Genomic DNA, 22,489 nt, shown 5'->3' with positions numbered 1-22,489 from the left:
TGGCAGGATATGTGCCACAAGATATAAACAGAAGGGAATGGGGACTGATCTACCCCGAAACAAAGAAAAAAAAGATCTAGAAAGCTCGTAAGAGCGGCGTTACCCCATCTGGGGTGTTTAGCCACCATATATATACAGGTCACATATTTGAATGACATCACTTTTTCTACTCTTTGATCGTATATTGCGAGTTTACACGTACACATAAGTAATAATTCATATAATTGTAGAGATTATACGTCTAAAATAATACTTGCAAGAATAATACTGATAAAACAATTTAATAGCTTGGTTTATAAATTAAAAAATAGATATTTGCAAGATGCAATGAAGTGATAAATATATTCCAATATTAATATATTTCTGAGACCATAAAAAATTAATTTTAATCAAGTTAATGTAAAGAAGTAATCGCGGGCGGGCCTCAGATCGGAGTTTAAAACCTGCATAACTACAACCAAGGGTCGAAAACATGATTGGAACTGATCAAAATATTTGTATTGATTAGCACTTTGTACTACTAGAAGGTGCATCTCTTTTTTTTTTTAATTTCTATACCCTTAAAATATTTATAAACAAATTACGATGCTTTTGTAATGAAAATTCGTACATTCAAACTTCTGTAACTTTTTGACAGGTAATAGTTAAAAAATCCACCACATCTCAATTTGAAACTTAGGCTTTAACGTTTGAAATGAGCTGCTTTAAATCTTTCTACGTCATGTAGGAACCAAGTAATGACTGATAAAGTGAGAAAAAACGCCAATTTTGCATTGTGTTGACTATAACTTTTCAAATATTGACTTTTTGCAAAAAAACTATTGAGACCATTTTTTAAAATAAATCTTGAAATTCAGAAAAAGCATAGTTTTTCATAAAACACAAGAACTGTGTTTTGAAATCTTTTGCGCGCCCTCTAGCGGCTTAACTATGCAATGTACGACAAAATGTTCAATAGCGAAGTTGGAGGAAATTTAATTATCTACAACTCGTCTGGGTTAAATTTTTCGCTGGGACACATAGTTTTCTCGCAAAATAGGGAAATAAGTGCAGAACTATCGATTTTTGGTATATATATGCCAATATCTCCGCTCCCCCCCCCATTTTCGAGACTGCGATAACTCGGAATTCGCTTTCAGATGCTCAAAATACATGGGAATTGAGTGGTCTCATTGCTGTGGGGAAAATTTGTCTGGAAATTGTCTAATTTGAGTGGACTATGTGTTGAATCTGATGTATCATTGTGCAAGCTCAAAAAAAACATGAAAATAAATATTATAACAAGAAGGAGGTTTCCAAAAGTTGCCAATTGGCTTTATAGAAATTAGTTAATATGTTACTCAACAAAACGACAGAGTTAAAAATCTATTCCACTCACTTGTATATAAACAACCAAGTCAGACAATTCCTTGGAAATTTGACTACTCTTTTTCTTCAATTTATCATCGGGAGCAACTCTTTTCTGAGAACTCGTTTTGGAAACGGCGTGCGATACTCCAAACGGTCGAGGTGAATCTGTTAAATTCATTCCATGAACTGGTTTCTCTATAATAAAGACATATTTTGATAATTTGTCAAGTAAAAATAACAAAAAAGAAAGAATTGAGTTTTGTTTCTTAAAATTCATTCATTTGGATATTCACACCCTTGGAGAAACAGTAATCGATTTTGTATGAGTTTACATTTTCTAAACGAAGCACTGTTTGAATTGAACAACATACTAGCGTGAGAAATTTACTTTCTATCGAGTTGTGTATGCAATTATTTTCACGAAAACTCATCGATTGTACTGGCTGGCGACAAAGTAATTTCGGTTTTGTAGTATAAAATAAAACACTTTTTTTAACAAAGAATAGTTTTCAATCAATTATATATTTTCCATTTCGTCCAATGGCTGAACCAGGTGAGTTTGAAGTTCATCGTTATTGGTGGAAGTTTGACCATTCAAAAGATTTTGCAGCCATCGAAATAAATAGTGCCAGATGAGGGTTGTATTGGGTGTGTGGAGCCAAGCTCCAATAGTTTCCCACGAGTTGCCAAAGGTGAGTGAAGTCTTGCGTTATCATGGTGGACCACTAAACTTCTCCAAGTTGTCAATTATGGGCCTTTTTCCTTTGATTGCTTCAACCAGCTTCATTTATATTTGGTAGTAAACATTAGAATCGATCATTTGGTTCCTTGGAAGCAGCTCAAAAAATACAACATGTTTGTAATCTCACCAAACTGAAATCATGAGCTTTTTTTTGTTTCTCAGCTTTCGATGTAGTTTCCATGATCGTTTTCGAACTGTGTTACTATACAGGACTCATTTTTCAACACCAGTGATGATTCTTGTAAAGAAAGTGTTGGTTTAATTTTTACGATACATGTAGCATCTTCGCAACATGTCGAACAGTTATATGACGATCCTCTTCAATTATGACTTTGACTTGGTCATCATCAACTTCAGTAGGCCGACCAGAACATTGCTCATCTTTGAGGGGAAGCATCAAATCTGACACCTGCGCTCTGTTAAGTAATCAGCATCATAGACTCCAAGCACTCCATGTACTCCATTTAAAATTAACCCACAACTAGGAGCTTTAATAAATATCAAGCATTACTTGATTCTAAAGTTACGTCAATGTGACAAGTATCACGGGACAAACGGTGAAGTACAGCACTAACATAAGTTATTCAAAAAATAAAGCAACGCTCTCTATCAGTAAAAAGCTAAAGTACTTAGTTACCAACCTTAAGGAGTTTAATTTCTCAAAAAATGATTTTTCGTCACATGAAATGAAAAGTAGTTGCACGGAAAAGTACGATGACAGTTAATCTTGTCTCCAAATACCGAAATCAACATATGGTTTCGTCAAATTCACCTTGAAATGTATATTTATTGATGGATTTGTTCAAAGACTATGGGATCTCCAAACGAAAATAACTAAATGTCACTTTTTCATTTTTATTCTTCTGGGAAATCAACATGGTTGACACTCTTTGGCCTTTTGGGATTTGTCGATTCAGATGGGATGGAATGTCCGAACACGAGTAGAATTTAATATTTTCTTAGTATGTAAATTCCTATAAACCATCGTAGAAAAAAGATTTTTCGAAACAAACAACATAAAATTGGGAAAAAAGGGAATTTTTTTAAGCGATTAACATTGTGACATCGGCCCCAAAAAGATAAATGCGAACGCCAGATGAAATCCAAACTGTAATCACTGGAAATTTGAGAAGAAATATTTGCTATTAATCATTCATGATGCAAACAACTCCGTTACAAAATTTCGGTGGATCTTAAAAGATAAAAAATTATTTATCTTCTTTATATCAAACAAAACGATAAAAATAATACTCCTACCGTCAATATTGTCTTCATCGTCTTCATCATCGTAATCATCGTCACTGAAATCGTCGTTGAATGAACTGCTACTGGTGTTGCTGATTATTGAACTGGTTCTTCCCGGTACCGAATGTCTTATTCCTCCACTTCCCGGTCTCACAGATGTCATAGTTGTAATAGTTAACGGTGGCGGCGCCTCCATTATCAATTTTTTATTTTTTATTAAAATCCTATGCTTGAGCTGCTCCGGAGAAGGCAAACACGGTTCGTCACTGTAATCTGATTCGAATAGAAAGGAGGTAACCAATTTCTCTCCGAAGATTCTCTGAAAAATTTTCGATTTATTCAAAACATTTTTTCAAAAATATATAGATTTCAATCAAATCAGATCAGTAACAGTGAACAGTGACAATCTGGACGATTGCCGACGCTGTAAACACCGATAAAGGAAAATTTTACATGACAAAAGTCTGTGCGAAGTTGGTGCCAAAAAATCTGACTCCTGACCAAAAGCTGTTGCGTCCACAGGTCTGTTCAGATTTCCTTGAAAGGTTAGAAAAAGATCTGCTCTGAATGGTACCCGATTTGAGTCGATGGAAGCGGTAAAGCAAAAAACGGCCGAGTTCCTGAAGGACCTCACCAAAGAATACTTCCAGCGTTGCTTCGGCCAATGGAAAAAACGTTGTTTAATAGCCAGACCTCTTAGGTATATTTCCAAAGTAGGTTAGTTTGGTTATATTAAAAACAATGTGTACAGATAGCCAAAAATACTTTTTATTACAAAAACCAACAACTGTTGAACTAATTTTCTACAAAATTTTCGAAATTTTGCGGGCACTTGTTATAGAAGATTGTGTCTGTGCTCTTTCAGCTCGTCATCATCGTTGAGGTGTTGACCACCAAGGAAACATTTTAGGTGTAAGAAGACGTGAAAGTCGGTAGGCGAGGATGATCAAATACGTTCCAGCAAAATTCCTGCAGGAGAACATCTTTTGTCAGTAATCCTCGGCGCTTCCTCTGTATTCCGCAGCTCATTTTCTTAATGGTCTCTCAGTCCAAAAAATGGTACACTCAAGTTTTCTAGTTGTCAAGATTTACTTAGGCTTAACTTTCGTTAGTGTGTCTTCGTTTTATTAGAGCAGTTTAGTTTCTGGGGTCATTGTCTTCATTGCAGCTTATCAAAAACTGAAACGCATTGCCCTTATGTTGTTTCGTGTTGTTCAGTAAGAATTTTGGGTACCCAATTTCACGAATGTGAATTTTCCAAAATTCTCTTCAATTCTCAATTGTATTTCGCGACGAAAATGATTATTATAAACGATTTTTCATAGTCCTTTAAATAATAATCAATAAAGTATCTAAAAATATAAGGAAACGTAGTTTTTGTTTACAGAATCGATATTGTTATGAACTCGTCCCCTGACATAGACCGTGTTACCGGTCCTGTTCTAGTATCTGATAGAATATAAAGTTAGGTGGATGCGCCGGGCACATATATCTATTTATTTCAAGTTTTTGTATACAGCGGCAAATTCTTTTTAGTATTTTTATAAGCTCAGGTTACGTTATCACTGTTTTCATGAAGATAATATCTTAGATGGCCTTATTGATTGTTTACGGAGTTGTAGAATTATATAGAAAGCTGTTCGATATAAACAGTTTAGTAGCCAGAGTCAGTAAGTAATTTAATATCATAGTGTACACATCGAAATATTAAAAAGTAAAAAGTTGTGTTTAAATAAATTAGTGTGTTAAGAATTAGATAAGTGTTTAATAGTAAGTTTGAGTGGCTAGTTTAGAGTATAAATAAATTCCGTACGTATGATACAACATCATTTAAAAATTGTTTAAATAAATAATATCATATAGTGAATCAAAAATTCGGTCGCTCACCTGGAATATATGCGCCATTCTATTTTGCTGTTGTAAGGAGCAATGATTTTCTATCGAAAGGATCACAGGATACGGGGAAGTAACAAAGGCGTTCTTATCAATAGTTTCCACCACAGCGCTAAATGGTATTTTTGTTGTAAAAGTGTGTCCGTGATATATCATCGGATACCCATCGTCTCCGTCCCAGCAATCCAATTCGACACATCTACAACCAGTCAGTAAAACCTACAACAAAATACCAGTGAAAAAAAAAATATATTTTTTTAAATAAAACTGTGAGTTTTACCTGACTATATAATTCAACGGACGATTCTCCTTTTAGCTGATGACCTGTCAAGTAGGTATTGTGAGACGATGATATATAGTACGTAGATAATGGACGCGTCATATCACTCTCACCGGGGACTTGTCTTTCGGAAACAAAAGCAAAATTATCCTTATCCATTAGGTATCTGGCGAATCCTTCGAATGATAGACAATTTTGGGCTCGAAGGGTCGGGTCAGGCTCGTGTCGCTGAAAAAAGAAAAAAACGATATCAAATAATTTCATACAAAAGTTTTTTTTTTGGAAAACACGTCTCATTCGACGTAAGATGATACGTGAAATAAGTAAATTAAAGATTGTCGAGAAGAATTAATCTTATCAAATGATATCTCTGCTGTAAATCAAAGGAGCAGCTGAATTTTCTGATTCTAATTCTAATGAGAGTTCAGACAAATATTTGTTCTTGTAGATAAATGAACGGATCGTGACAAAACAACCAATGGTAATAGCACACAGTGAGGACAGTAAAATCAAATCAGTTGGTGTTAATAATAAAAAAGGCACTCCGGGTACCAGGTACTTCGCAGGTCATCGCTGATATTCGTTTTCAGCAATCTCGAAAAATTTTTAGCCTATTATAGAACCAAACAAAATTTCAATGTCAAAATATTTTATCACTCAATATATTCTCCTCTTAATTGGATACATTTATTACAGCGAACCTGCAACGTGTCTAGACCTTTCAAAAAAAAAGTTTCTTCTTGCTTTGCAAACCAGACCTCCACAGCTTCTATTACCTCCTCTTTGGAAGAAAATTTAGGACCTTTTGAACTTTTTTTCAGTTGAGGAAAGAGATGATAGTCGGCCGGAGCCAAATCTGGTGAATAAGGGGCGTGTTCTAGTAATTCAAACCCTAAATCACGAATTTTTTGAATGGCAACATGAGATTTGTTGGCAGGGGCGCAAGAACAAAACACCTTTGGATAGCTTTCCGCGTCTTTCCTTTGAAATTTTTTCCCGTAGAATGGTCAGTAATGTCGAATAGTAATCTCCAGTTATTGTTCTACCGTTATCTATAGAATCAATCATGATTACTTCATGGCAATCCCAAAAAACTGAAGCAAGAACTTTTCCAGCAGATTTTTTGACACGAAACTTCTTAAGTTTTGGAGAACCAGAGTGCCGCCATTCCATCGATTGTTTCTGGATCGTAAAAACGTACCCAAGTCTCATCCATAGTAACAATTCGATTTAAGAAGTGTACATCGTTTTCAAATCGAGCACAGATCGAACGTGATGCTTCTACCCTTGCACGCTTTTGGTCAACATTCAAACATTTTGCAGCAATTTTTCTCATATCCAAATTGACGTTTTAGCCCAATTCGACGGTCATTAAATGCATCGATATTTTCAGGCAGTGACACAGAAACTGGCATTCCCGATCGGTCATCGTCTTCAATGGAAAATTTACTTCTCTTGAAGTTTGCAGTCCAATTTTTCACAGTCGCATACAAAGGACCTTGATCACCAAGAGTATTAAGCATATCTTCGTAAATCTGCTTACCTCTTGACCCTTTTAAATACAGGTACTTGATGATGGCTCGATACTCCAGTTTGTCGATTTTCACAATTTTAGTCTAACTAGATATCAATACATTTTCGTATCTTCGGCTGTTTTCATAACGGGTTTACGCAGGACTGCACTAGACGACGTAGATGTCGGCCACCTTTGCACCAGGCACCTTGTAGACCTTTTCTTTTGTGATTTTTTTCAGCGATCTCGAAAACCGTCGAGTAGTAAATGTTGAGATGCACTTTTCAGAATGTATTTTTTCGATTTTCAAAAAGTTTCCTGGGGTTCTCCTGAATTGATTGGACTTCGTGTCATCTTGATTTGTCCTTCGGCTCAGAAATTCTCAAATTTTGCCTCTTTTTTGATGTTTACTTTCTCCAATAAGAGATAAATGCGAAGGACTGTGAACTAGTAGAATTTCCGTACGCGGTGGGTAGGAAAGTATCAGAAACCTTGTGGACGATCAGTCAGTGTGAGGACCGACGTGGCACGAGCCATTATAAATCAGTTCATGGAAGAAGACAGGTTAATAAGGGGAAGTGGCATCTAGAAACGCATTGTTCACAAGGGTAAGAAGCTACGGTGTGGAAAGGGATTATTCCCAATGGTTACTACTAATTATCTGTGACATTCCATCGTATTTCTTCTTCGGAGACGTGAACTCAATATGGGCTTCTACGACAATCACAAACTGATTTCACAGCTCTACCAGCTATTACAGCATCATCTGTAAAGACACTACGCTTGCTGAACCTTCACACGTTTGTGATTAGTTTACATATCTGTAAGAAAAAAGATTCGTGCCCAAACCCTCGTAGAATTCGTTTGTATTGATTAGATTAACTTTAGCTTCCTTTGGCACATAACCTCAAAATTTACGATAAAGATTTTTTGTTTGTAATCTGGACGTATCTGGAAGTATCTGGACTGACCTAGAGATAGCGGTAGTTGTATGAAAGTACACATATGTTTCAAATTTGAAGGAGTCATGGAAAAAGCTGAACTAGTTTCTACTCTAAGTGAGACTGCTCCGTACGGCCTGCGAAGACCAGCAATGTAGTCGTCGACCAAAGAAGGCGACAACTCCAGAATTGTTGAGCAAAATCCACTAAGTGATACTGTATGATCGTCGCCTGAAAGTGGGCGAGCTGGTAGACATAGTAGACGTTCCAAAAAGTGAGGTACTTAGAATATCAACTGAAAATATGGATATGAGTGAGCTGCGCGCTAGACGGGTGCCGCGTTTGCTTACAATGGAACAAAAACAGCGTCGTGAAGGTGTTTCCATCAAGTGTTTAGCAATGTTTTACAGAAATAAAACTGTTTCATAACTAGGGAGGAAACGTGGGTCCATAACTTCACACCCGAAACAAAATAACAATGAAAACAAAACCGGCTCCAAACAAGGCAAAGACCTTCCATATGCAGGCAAGGTTATTGCAACGTTTGAGAGAAGAAACAGCCACATTTGGTTAAGAAGAAAGTGTTGTTTCATTTAGACAAAGCTCACACATCCGTTATTGCAGCCAAAATTAACGATTTAAAGTTTGAATTGCTACCTTATGCACTCTATTCACCAGATTCAACCCCTTCGGATTATTTTCTAGTCTAACTCATTGAACATCGCTGGGAAAAGTATATGGAGCTAAAAGGAGATTACGTTGAAAATTAAATTTATTTTTTCACAAAATTCCTGTTGCACCAGGTACTTCTGGAACCATAGTCGTATATTATGTTGGGGATGAAAATTCACTCGGAAAATCAGTTCTAGTAACCTCTCACAGGATTATTTTGCGAAAATTTGCGTTTCAAAAATAGAAGATACTTGAATTCCTTGTTTTACTACATTTAAATTACAGGACAATAAAGATTCTAACTAATTTTTTAAATTTGAAAATTTTCTATACGGACACAAGCTCCTTAACCTAATTTCCCTTTGTTTTGAAACTAACCCACTGTGAGTACTCGATCTTTGTAAAAAAATCATCATTGCACTTTCGAGCCGGATTTTTATAAAAATATTCGATACAAACTCACGTAAATCAAAGCTTTAACTTGCTCCTCAGTCCATACTTCCATTTGCCTAGTTTCCAAAAATTTTGTAAACGTAGACATAGTTATCACTTGAGAATTATTTGTATCAATTCCAGCGCAATTCGTGAAGATGCTTGCTGCGGCGATAGCGTCGAAAATCTTTTTTTGGGAATTGGTCACGGCGCCTTCCATTTCTGATCTACTATTCCGTGTCAGTAAACCTAAAAAACGATAAATTAATCAATGTTATTGTTGAAAATTGATCGAAATTGAAGTCTAACAAACTAAATATGAATTTAGTCAGGTACTTTAATGAAAGAGAAAAAAAAAACATTCGAATTGAATCACAACCGGCAGAGGAATTTGAATTATTGTGGATGTTATAAACGAGACAAAGGTACTGCTTTGTTTGATATTTATTAATATTAAATTGTGTTTTTTTTTGTAAAATAATTCACCATAAACAGTTTATAATACCCCTGATAGAAGTCCCAAATTTTCAAGAAATCTGCACAGGTTACTTTGGAGGAATTGAAGTATTACGCTCATATTTAGCAGCTAGTTTTAACTCAGTTATAGAATTTATAAATAGAGTATCTTTCGTGAGTTCTGTCTTCTGTCTTCCAGCATGACAATGATCACAATCATTCCTCGAAGCTGTGCAAAGAGTATTTGGAACAATTGGAAAGAAAGAATCTACTGATGCGGCCGTCACAGTCGCCCGACCTCAACCCGATTGATTTGTTTTGGGATAGATTGGAGAGGGAAGTCAGAAAGCCTTGTCCTACATTCACTTCACATCTTTGGAATATCCTGAAAAACTACTGGAAACAAATAGACGATGATTGATATGTTGTGGGACAAATTGTACAGGGAAGTCAGAAAGTCCTGTCCTATTTTCATTCCACATCTTTGGACGACGTCGACGATTGTTTGTCAAGATTATTACACAGAATACCAAAAATTGTGTACTAAAATAATAAAAGCAGAAGGGGGCCGTATTGTTTCTATTTGTTATCTATCGCATAAACTGTAGGGTGGGCAAAAAACAAAAAAGGAAAAAACAGGATGATAAATATGACACATATGTTCATATTGAATCTCTCCTTAATAAAATTGGATGGTTTTTACTTCGACTAATTGCATTTTAGCTAATTAAGATACTTTTTTGTTATATTTTGTTAACATACCTAATTTTTGTGGCTTTTTTTGTTGCGCCACTTTCGATTTAACACCATTTAACTTAATAGTATTCACAGCCATGCTTCGGTAGGATATTGCTAGTTGTTCAAATAGATCTCTAAGGTCCTTTCTAATTAATAAACTGAAAAATAATATTCCATAAAGTATGAAGACTACAGTAGAGGTTAAAGTTAAAAAATTACTTGAAAAAAAACATTATTTCCTACTAATAGAAATATATAAAAGTTGAATGTTTCAGGGAAATGATTCAGCAAAAAACTGATCAACAAGTGGGCTATAAATAACGATCAGACTTCTCTATATTAAATTCCAGTTTCATGTATCTATTTACGACGTTTAACTACCAATCCATAATGTCTGAGATTCATTCTGGACAGAATCCCAGAAATACTGCATACAGACTTCTTTCGCAATAACATACTATGCAGATGAGGTGCAAAACCTTCGAACCACCGAACTCGGATTGTGTTTCTCACGCTGTTCTAGTCTGGAGCAGCTTCGTCTATGCAAAAAACAAGTTGATGTTACCTCGAATAAGACGGTACCTGATGTCTGAAACACACTTCACTGCACAAAAAATGTACCCAGTAAGTGGGATAGCGCCTCCTTTTAACAGGAAACATGTTGCGCGTAGTTCCCCAACTTTTGAATTCCAGTAAAACCTTCTTTGAGGTCATATTCATCGCATCCAAGGTTTACCGTCTTCAAGCTTGTAGATCATAATACACTTAAACTTGAAGAAAAACTAGACTTTCTTATGTAGAACGATGATATCTTTTGTGATTGCTGAGCTGTCCAAAACCATGAGCATTTATTGGTATGCGCCTTGAACAACAAAAGATCTGTACCTAGGAAACAATAGGGCTGTCCAAGCCGCTCAATACTGGTTGCTCAAATAAAGAGCGTGCTTGGCTACACTAGGTAAGTAACTATGTAAAATCATGACTCAAGATTGCACTACTCACTTGGTAACGTAATTAATTCATATAATTTTTCAATTCTACACTAGTGCAATTGAAATGAAGTGCATTACACATTAGACAGTTTATTGAATAAAATGGCGAAAAAAAAAATGATATGAATTACCTGAAGGAACGGAAAAGAGTAACAAAATCAACGAAATCCAATTGGGTGTCATAGAGTATTGAACCAACTCGAGGATGTCTGCCATGCCATAAGTGCTCAGTTGAACCATGTCTATCCCTAAACAATATGAAATTTAACATTTAATTTTTTCATTTTTGTCCTATAGGTATTTTGTTTTAAGTTTATTGGAAACAATAATCAAAATTTTGGTTTTCGTGGGGTATTTTCGTTCACTGTTATCGTTCAACTTATTTCAGATCTACCACTACACTAACACTAATGCGCATTTCGGTAACCAAGTTATCGTCTTCAGAGACTGACTGAAACTGGTTCTAGAAATTCCAATTTAGTTATTCCAAATCTTCTAACACGATATTTAAATGAAGATATATTATTCCTCGTACAATTAGTGGTCGAAATTGGCGTCTTTTCCGATAAATTATTGAGTCACATTTTCGACTCATGTCCAATTTTGAACAAATTCATTATTGGAATTCGTTTTAAACATACGTTGCAAAATATAATTCGCCCTTATCTATTATGTGTTATGAGGGATGCTATTGAAGTTTCGACATGGACAAATATTTATAATTGGATATGGCTTTATTTGTTTTTCAAAATGTTCTCCATTAAGATCAATACAAGCTTTTTTTTAGATTGAGATACCTCCGAAACTTGTAATTTGAACGCATAAACTGTGTCTTCGGGGGTAGAAAATCGCTTACGTCGAAATTTATTTTGAATCTGCGAGAATAAGAAATCAATAGGTGTCAAACAAGGACTGTAGGGCGGATGATCCATCAATTCGATGATTTGACTGGTTGGAGAATGATTCAACTTCTGTGATTGGTTTAATTAACACACAAAACGTTTGATCTAGCAAACAAATGCCGGCGTACCATTCAGAATTGACCGTTCTACGTTGCTCTAATAACACAACAGTGGCAACAAGTCTAGTGCTTTGTGTGCTAACAACTTCTGTTGTCAAAGAAACTTTCGCTGAATGAATCTTTTCACATAATGGTCTAATTAATTGACACACAAAACGTTTGATCTTATCGCATTAGAATATTTTCTTAGAGGTTATGTAAAAGGTGATTTGAAAGCATAAACTGCGTCTTCGCAGGTAGAAAATCGTTGACCTTGAAATCACTGGTTGCCAAAACGGACTGTACGGCGGATGACCCATCAATTCGATGTTTTGACTGGTTGAAGAATGATTCAACTTCTGTGATTGGTTTCCCTGATTTTTTCGAAGGCTTCTAGCAAACAAATGCCGGTGTACCATTCAGAATTGACCGTTCTACGTTGCTCTAATAACACAACAGTGGCAACAAGTCTAGTGCTTTGTGTGCTAACAACTTCTGTTGTCAAAGAAACTTTCGCTGAATGAATCTTTTCACATAATGGTCTAATTAATTGACACACAAAACGTTTGATCTTATCGCATTAGAATATTTTCTTAGAGGTTATGTAAAAGGTGATTTGAAAGCATAAACTGCGTCTTCGCAGGTAGAAAATCGTTGACCTTGAAATCACTGGTTGCCAAAACGGACTGTACGGCGGATGACCCATCAATTGGATGTTTTGACTGGTTGGAGAATGATTCAACTTCTGTGATTGGTTTCCCTGATTTTTTCGAAGGCTTCTAGCAAACAAATGCCGGCGTACCATTCAGAATTGACCGTTCTACGTTGCTCTAATAACACAACAGTAGCAACAAGTCTAGTGCTTCGTGTGCTTAAAACTTTTATTGTCAAAGAAACTTTCGATGAATGAATCTTTTCACATAATGGTCTAATTAATTGACACACAAAACGTTTGATCTTATCGCATTAGAATATTTTCTTAGAGGTTATGTAAAAGGTGATTTGAAAGCATAAACTGCGTCTTCGCAGGTAGAAAATCGTTGACCTTGAAATCACTGGTTGCCAAAACGGACTGTACGGCGGATGACCCATCAAATCGATGTTTTGACTGGTTGGAGAATGGTTCAACTTCTGTGATTGGTTTCCCTGATTTTTTCGAAGGCTTCTAGCAAACAAATGCCGGCGTACCATTCAGAATTGACCGTTCTACGTTGCTCTAATAACACAACAGTGGCAACAAGTCTAGTGCTTTGTGTGCTAACAACTTCTGTTGTCAAAGAAACTTTCGCTGAATGAATCTTTTCACATAATGGTCTAATTAATTGACACACAAAACGTTTGATCTTATCGCATTAGAATATTTTCTTAGAGGTTATGTAAAAGGTGATTTGAAAGCATAAACTGCGTCTTCGCAGGTAGAAAATCGTTGACCTTGAAATCACTGGTTGCCAAAACGGACTGTACGGCGGATGACCCATCAATTCGATGTTTTGACTGGTTGAAGAATGATTCAACTTCTGTGATTGGTTTCCCTGATTTTTTCGAAGGCTTCTAGCAAACAAATGCCGGCGTACCATTCAGAATTGACCGTTCTACGTTGCTCTAATAACACAACAGTGGCAACAAGTCTAGTGCTTTGTGTGCTAACAACTTCTGTTGTCAAAGAAACTTTCGCTGAATGAATCTTTTCACATAATGGTCTAATTAATTGACACACAAAACGTTTGATCTTATCGCATTAGAATATTTTCTTAGAGGTTATGTAAAAGGTGATTTGAAAGCATAAACTGCGTCTTCGCAGGTAGAAAATCGTTGACCTTGAAATCACTGGTTGCCAAAACGGACTGTACGGCGGATGACCCATCAATTCGATGTTTTGACTGGTTGAAGAATGATTCAACTTCTGTGATTGGTTTCCCTGATTTTTTCGAAGGCTTCTAGCAAACAAATGCCGGCGTACCATTCAGAATTGACCGTTCTACGTTGCTCTAATAACACAACAGTGGCAACAAGTCTAGTGCTTTGTGTGCTAACAACTTCTGTTGTCAAAGAAACTTTCGCTGAATGAATCTTTTCACATAATGGTCTAATTAATTGACACACAAAACGTTTGATCTTATCGCATTAGAATATTTTCTTAGAGGTTATGTAAAAGGTGATTTGAAAGCATAAACTGCGTCTTCGCAGGTAGAAAATCGTTGACCTTGAAATCACTGGTTGCCAAAACGGACTGTACGGCGGATGACCCATCAATTCGATGTTTTGACTGGTTGAAGAATGATTCAACTTCTGTGATTGGTTTCCCTGATTTTTTCGAAGGCTTCTAGCAAACAAATGCCGGTGTACCATTCAGAATTGACCGTTCTACGTTGCTCTAATAACACAACAGTGGCAACAAGTCTAGTGCTTTGTGTGCTAACAACTTCTGTTGTCAAAGAAACTTTCGCTGAATGAATCTTTTCACATAATGGTCTAATTAATTGACACACAAAACGTTTGATCTTATCGCATTAGAATATTTTCTTAGAGGTTATGTAAAAGGTGATTTGAAAGCATAAACTGCGTCTTCGCAGGTAGAAAATCGTTGACCTTGAAATCACTGGTTGCCAAAACGGACTGTACGGCGGATGACCCATCAATTGGATGTTTTGACTGGTTGGAGAATGATTCAACTTCTGTGATTGGTTTCCCTGATTTTTTCGAACGCTTCTAGCAAACAAATGCCGGTGTACCATGCAGAGTTGACCGTTCTACGTTGCTCTAATAACACAACAGTGGCAACAAGTCTAGTGCTTTGTGTGCTAACAACTTCTGTTGTCAAAGAAACTTTCGCTGAATGAATCTTTTCACATAATGGTCTAATTAATTGACACACAAAACGTTTGATCTTATCGCATTAGAATATTTTCTTAGAGGTTATGTAAAAGGTGATTTGAAAGCATAAACTGCGTCTTCGCAGGTAGAAAATCGTTGACCTTGAAATCACTGGTTGCCAAAACGGACTGTACGGCGGATGACCCATCAATTCGATGTTTTGACTGGTTGAAGAATGATTCAACTTCTGTGATTGGTTTCCCTGATTTTTTCGAAGGCTTCTAGCAAACAAATGCCGGCGTACCATTCAGAATTGACCGTTCTACGTTGCTCTAATAACACAACAGTGGCAACAAGTCTAGTGCTTTGTGTGCTAACAACTTCTGTTGTCAAAGAAACTTTCGCTGAATGAATCTTTTCACATAATGGTCTAATTAATTGACACACAAAACGTTTGATCTTATCGCATTAGAATATTTTCTTAGAGGTTATGTAAAAGGTGATTTGAAAGCATAAACTGCGTCTTCGCAGGTAGAAAATCGTTGACCTTGAAATCACTGGTTGCCAAAACGGACTGTACGGCGGATGACCCATCAATTGGATGTTTTGACTGGTTGGAGAATGATTCAACTTCTGTGATTGGTTTCCCTGATTTTTTCGAACGCTTCTAGCAAACAAATGCCGGTGTACCATGCAGAGTTGACCGTTCTACGTTGCTCTAATAACACAACAGTGGCAACAAGTCTAGTGCTTTGTGTGCTAACTTTTGTTGTCAAAGATACTTTCGATGAATTAATCTTTTCACATAATGGTCTAATTAATGGACACACAAAACGTTTGATCTTTACCCATTAGAATCTTTTTTTTTGAGGTTATGTAAAGTCATTTATCTACATCAATAAACTCGATAAACCAAACAACATTTGAACACTTAGCATATATACAGAAAGCCTATTTCATTAATATATTTATTTCCATAATTTTTATCTTAATCGTTAATCTTTAATATTTTTACCTGTCAAATTTAGGTTGGGATGTGTTATATGCCAATTGTCCTAAGCTATGATGCCTTGCAACGTCATGTTGGTGATCGGAAAAAGTCGTAGGGGTAGATTGACGATGATGAGTGGGGTTTCTCCAATAACTACTCTCCATACACATCGTAGTCGGTTCTACGAACTGCGTACGTAGACTTCTGTCCTTAAATGTTTCAAAACAATTAAAAAATCTTGTTTGATCCTGAAAATTTATCCAATCTAACTGTTTCTTTAAAAATATTGTGTTAAGAATAAAATTATCAATTCTAAAAAGGGATGGCTGAGGAATTGATTGGATAAAAGGACATTTTGTACAATGAAATCTAAAAACAAGATAAGCATCTAAAACTAGAGGATAGAATTAATGAAGATGTGAAAGGTGACAAAGAAGTTTTCCTCTAGATGACAATGAACTTCGAATCAGATATTTTGAAGAAAGTAATTACGAAATACTAATTTTTGTGGTACGGTTTTTGTTCTTTTGGTGGATCTAGTCTGTTTTTCTTTAAAATATGTATCAGTGAGGGCTTCTCTTTTGCCTACAGAATATTGACAGGGCTTTTATTAGAAGAAAGAACCATACAAATAGCATAGAAATGAAGAAGCTCTAAGGAAAGGATAATGGCAGAACTGTGATTCAAAATTAATTCTGTTTCAACTCAAAATGTATCAACAAGTAATATTGGGAATATATGAAAAGTATCGAAGAAAAACTAACATTTGATTGGTTATCTAGGGGTAGTCAGGTAGTTCAAGAATAGAAACAACAGTAAAAAATGAAGAAATTCATTAATGCGAAAATAACACTAAAACCAACGCTATATACAGAGCGAGTTTTATGTATGGGACGCCTCAAATATCTCGGAAACTTGTACGATAAAAATTTTTGTGTACAAGTGTCAGATCTTTCCTTTTTTCGGAAAAATAATGAACTTTGTTATATCAAATGGATCACCCTGTATATTTTTCGCTTTTTGAAATCCTTCAGAAGTACTTATTACATTTTATCTTTATAGATATTTTGATAACGTGTAATATCTTTAATAATTTATATCCTAACCGAAATCCATAACAAGATCTACTGTAAAGTAGTACAAGTAAATTATTAAAAAAGGTTAACTACGAAACTGGTTCAGTAAAACTGCATCAACTGAAAACCAATCTTTAGATCTTTGTTTCTAAAAACACAAAATATATTAGGGTTCGAAATAACAAATACATAAAACTCACTCAGTATATAATCGTGTTAGTTACTTTGTTTATAACGCAAGAACGGCTTAAGCTATTTGACTGAAAATTGGTGGGAAGGTAGCTTAGAACCACGAGAAGAAAATGAGACAATTATCTCGCTTCCATGGGATGTGACATGTGACATAAAACGTGGTATAACGAAAAGCAACAAACAGGAAAGCGAGAAATGCATCAGTCAATACAACAGTCTAAACGATCATTTGTTCAAAATGGTATAACAAAACGCAACTGACAGCTAAACGTAAATTTTATCTATGGTTAAGTACAATTGAAATTTTGACAATTACAAGTTTCTATTAGCTTATTCGATCATTAGCAATGCGGCGACCTAGACAAAACCTTAATGTAACTAGGATTCGAAACACTGCGAATGGTAGGACTGAAGAAGAACGAGAAAATGGTCTCATTCAACGGACGTTTCACAACTGTTGTGAAGCCCTAGCGGATCTGAGACAGAAGAAGATCAGACATTTGTTAAATCAACTGCGTTCTGTGATCAATCGTTAAATTGTAGCCTTTTTAGAAGAAATTGATTGATTTCGGTCAAGACGATCAGGAAAATTAATTTGATCTCCATGAATTATTCTCATAATCTAGTTTTGAATTATAATATCCGTTTTTATATACGTACAAAAGTGAGTGAATATCGTAATTTAAAAAAAAAACTAGACAAAGTACCAACACGTAGGTAGCTAAACGCTACATTCGCTGAATACGACCATTTTATGTAGAGAGCGCCGCTTCAGTATCGCTCCCAATCACAAGAGCAAAGCGAGACAGCTCGAGAAACAGCTCGGGTAGAAATGGAACATCATCAACTAGATTTTCGATGTTCAAGAAGAAATTTATGAAGTACTGGTTTGAATCGTGCAGCGCTTCGATAAGATTGCAGTTATTATTGAAGAACGAGGATTTAATATGACATTCATGGTGCTTTTTTATTTAGATTTGCCTGGGTTACCAGCATACAATTTAAGAGTAAATGTTGGCAACATAGAAATCATACTTTAAAAGATAAACCAATCGAAACTCTGCAACGGAACGCGTTTCGGCTATAGAAATAGAATACTTAAGTTAACCCCCTCTTTTCGGGTATAAATCGAAACAAATCGATCCTAGGAAGAATTGATAAGTAGCAAAATTGTAGGAAATTTGATTATAAACAACCTTTGTGTGAACTATTTTTCGTGTAAAATTGAAAATAAACGAGTTATTCAAGAGACAAAAAATCACCCTTTAAATTAAGATGGCGGATGCAGTAACAAGTCTAGTACCTCTACTTTTTGAATTTAGACTACCAGTAACCAACCCCTTCCCCCTCCAAGCCAATCCGACTGGGCTAAAAAGAAAATTCCAAGGTGAGGAAGTTTAAACGACTGAAGTTAATCTATGAAAGATTATGGCATGAATCTAACAAATCCTAGTTATATGTGACATGTTCATGGATCGGAAGATCATCAGCGTTTATTTTTTTTGAGCCTGATAATACAACAAAAAATGTCGCCAGTCACAAAGTGCATCAAAATACATGACCAAAAAAAGAATCATTAAAATACTTGATTGTTTTTATTTACATATTTATTATCTTGATCAATTTATGAAAAATTGAACTTAATAAAATCCAAAGTTATAGCTTTTAAGGCAGAACAAAGTTCTTCGGGTTAGTACAAATGATGTACCTAAGTAAGTCTGTAAGAATGAGGTTAATACAAAATAATGTCGATGGGAGGGATATTGGAAGACATGTCAAAAATACTTAAGATATCATAAATTTCTTCAGTTTCTTATTTCTTAGACCTTTTGATATATTAATGCTTCTTAATGTTCTTGATTTTAGGTCTCTTCTGTTTTAAAAATAGTTTTTTCTACGCCTGCAATACGCCCACCATGACCGTACTCGTATCTATGAGGTGCCACCGAGACACGCCTGCTGTGTCCTATCTTCTAAAAATTATTTCGGCTTGGGAATTCCCGGATAACGCAGATAATGATTCGTTATAGGTCCGGTCATTTAGTCTACGCATTGTAGTAATACAAGTTGTACGTGGTTTTTTTATTTTCGTGAATCTGTGTTGTAAAAAGTATTTTCAGATTTGTTGAAATCACACGTGTTGGTTTTAACGAAATAGTAGGACGATATTTGGCGACCATTTTGTTGGTTATGGAGGATTTCTGTGAACCATCCACCTCGAAAAAGAGAAAACCTGTTAAACTAACTGACGAAGAGTTGTTAAGAGCTCTGGAAGATTCGGATGATGAATACGAATTAACTCAAAGGAATCAATCTAGTGATGAGGAGTTATCAAGTGATGAAGAAGAAACTATGGCACAAGATGTTGATGTTCAGCAAGATCGTATATCACAGTTGGATGTTGCTCAAGGATAAACTTGGTCAACAGTGACACCGAGAAGGGAACACATACCATTTGTAAGAGTACCAGGTTTGAAAATTATTGTTGAAAATAACATTCTCGCCACGGATGAGTTTTATGAATTCATTTTACAGTGGAAAGATGTTACTAGAGAAGAGTTGAAACGTTTCTCGGGCTTTTATTTCACATGGGTACGATAAAACTAAATAGACTTAACGATTATAGGAAAACCAACTTTCTATTTCAAATTCCAATATTTGGGAAAATTATGAGCAGACATCGATTTCTTCTGATTCTTCGTGCCTTACACTTACCAACAAATCAATATGGATAAAATTACAGCATTGATTATAACGCAAGAATGAAAGATGTATAATCCACATAAAGAAATGTCCATCGATGAATCAATGGTTTTGTGGAGAGGTAGACTTAATTTTCGCCAGTATGTCAAGGGAAAACGCCACAAATACGGTATAAAATATTTTCGTATACAGAGGTTCCACTGACCAAAATGTAGGCGGAAGAAAACACTTTCAAAAGGTGGTATTAAAGCTTCTGGAGAATAAATTTAATATGGGTCACTCGATTTATTTAGATAATTTTTATACTAGGGTCGAATTATCTAAAAAACTGTTGCAAGTCAACACTTATTTGACTGGAACTTTACGATCAAAACGTGTAGGAACTCCTTTGACTGTTACAAACAGACAATTAGCGGTTGGTGAAAGTTATTGCGAGTATTTACAGGATGGAACATGTGTATGTAAGTGGAAAGATCGCAGGGAGGTTTTCGCAATTTCTACGGAATTTGGAGGCGACTTGGTACCAACTGTTTCCAAGAGAGAAACTTTTCGCTGGTATAAAAAGCTGGGTATTCACATAATTCAAGTTATGTTGATAAATGCGTATATTATGCATAAACAAGATGCACCAACGAAGCTAAATCTTTACGACTTCAGATTATCTGTAATAACAAATCTATTAGATCCTCTGTCAGGAGTAAATCGCAGACAACCTGCATCATTTCATTTGCCAGATCATTGCCCAAAAGATGCAAAGGGTAATACAAAAAGGCGCAGATGTAAGAACTGCTGGCAAACCCACTATATTTTTGTCCTCAATGTCCTGGGGAACCCGGATTGTGTTTAACACCCTGTTTTAGAGTTTACCGCGAACAATTGTAGATTTTATGGAATATTTTATATTTTATTATTATTCTTGGTTGTTTACAAGTTTACTGAAAAACTGTGAAGGACACGTTAGGCGTGTCGGTGGCACATTCCATCAGATATCATATTGGGTGCCTTGAACACGACTCTCGTGTTCACAATTGTTTTCTCAATTTATGGAAAAAAATTGTTGTACATTAGTCTATTTGTACAAACAAAACCATATAACATAACAGAAAATTCATATTTTGTTAATCATTGCATGGCACACAGGTTGACATCTCTATAAACTCATGGCAGTGAAAGTGTTAATAGGATTGATATAAAATTGACAAAATATTTTAATATTTTGAACGTCAATTTTATATCGATCTTTTAAGAATTATTAAAAACAACTTAAAAACAGAATAGACCTAAAATCAAGAGGATTTATAAGCATTGATATTATAAATTCGTGATGATTGCAAAGAAACTATAAATTGTCGATTGTGAAACGATGAAGGCAATTAAAAGTTGTAATTTTCGAAATATCTTATTGCGTAAATATAAAAGTTTTGATATCAGAGTAATTATGAATGCCTTTTATTTATAGCTTACTTTGAATGTCTGATTGCTGAGAAGTTGTTTTTTCTTTATTTTCATCGATACTTCTCGTCTTAACGCTCCAGATGATTCTCCCCCTTGTCCACCTGTTACTCCCGCTATTGACCAGTCTCGTCCTCCGAACGACTAAATCAAATAAAACGTTTCAATACAATCAACAAACAAATATTGGATCAACGTTTATTTCATATATTTACCGAACGAGAATTCCGTTCAAAAACGAAATATGGAGATTTTTTATCTGCAAATAACAGTTTCTATATTTTTTACATGATTCGCTATTACTGCGAAAGATAAAATAACAAAATTTTGTTTATCGAAGTGTCGCATTAGGCCTAACGTACCGGGTGGGCCAAGCACCGAATTCCGAGCAAGTTATAGATTGGATGATGTCTAAAAATATTTAATTCGATGCCAACAAGTAATTATATAGTCCAAAATCGGTAACTGTTGAGCACAACAACCGATTTAGTGGTTACAGCACCTCTTCAGCACAAGGTATGGGCTCTTGCATTAAGTTCAACAGTTGTTATTAAATTTAAACGTACAGTTAAATATAAAGTGGAAAAATCCTTACTCTAATGGCGTCAGCAGCTAATGGTCCACAGCAGTAACCGTCCTCATGGTACAGTTGCATATATTGTTCTCTTAGCCATAATAATTTTCTATCACAGAGTGCTTGTTGTCTCGATAAGCCACGTATCAACCAACAGAGACCACTAAACCATACTCTATGGAAAAATAATTTTTTTCATTAATAATTAGAATCCACAATGAAAATAAATGGAAAGAGAGATTATTGAGAAAGTGAAATAAGGCAATCTTTGGATGCTCTATACCAAATGGTTCTACTACATTATGAAACCATAATAACTGAGATAAAAGAAACAACTAACACTTAACCCAATCATCCATAACATTTTTGTTCAATGCATTAACTACTACTCCAACATCTGGAAAGTAGTCCAAATGATTATGATCCCAAAACA

At 35.5% G+C, this 22,489-nt stretch overlaps 1 protein-coding gene across 3 annotated transcripts in view; it reads right to left on the bottom strand.

Moving 5' to 3' along the window:
- LOC130449129 (1-phosphatidylinositol 4,5-bisphosphate phosphodiesterase epsilon-1-like) overlaps window positions 1-22,489 on the bottom strand; it is a 337,095-nt gene that overhangs the window by 27,533 nt on the left and 287,073 nt on the right. For 2 of the 3 annotated variants that reach the window (XM_056786816.1, XM_056786817.1), the window contains 10 exons: window positions 22,078-22,231; window positions 21,495-21,626; window positions 16,084-16,307; window positions 11,386-11,502; window positions 10,287-10,420; window positions 9,100-9,317; window positions 5,511-5,738; window positions 5,225-5,449; window positions 3,350-3,656; window positions 1,379-1,545 (listed from right to left, as the gene is read on the bottom strand). In XM_056786816.1, the coding sequence (XP_056642794.1) occupies window positions 1,379-1,545; window positions 3,350-3,656; window positions 5,225-5,449; window positions 5,511-5,738; window positions 9,100-9,317; window positions 10,287-10,420; window positions 11,386-11,502; window positions 16,084-16,307; window positions 21,495-21,626; window positions 22,078-22,231 (1,906 nt within the window). The remainder of the gene's footprint in view (window positions 1-1,378; window positions 1,546-3,349; window positions 3,657-5,224; window positions 5,450-5,510; window positions 5,739-9,099; window positions 9,318-10,286; window positions 10,421-11,385; window positions 11,503-16,083; window positions 16,308-21,494; window positions 21,627-22,077; window positions 22,232-22,489) is intronic. The other variant, XM_056786818.1, reaches the window with a different exon arrangement.

This window comes from Diorhabda sublineata, chromosome 9 (assembly GCF_026230105.1).
Source record: "Diorhabda sublineata isolate icDioSubl1.1 chromosome 9, icDioSubl1.1, whole genome shotgun sequence".
NCBI lineage: Eukaryota > Metazoa > Arthropoda > Insecta > Coleoptera > Chrysomelidae > Diorhabda > Diorhabda sublineata.
The sequence above is the reverse complement of the archived record's forward strand: the minus strand, read 5'-3'. Positions and strand labels throughout refer to the sequence as shown.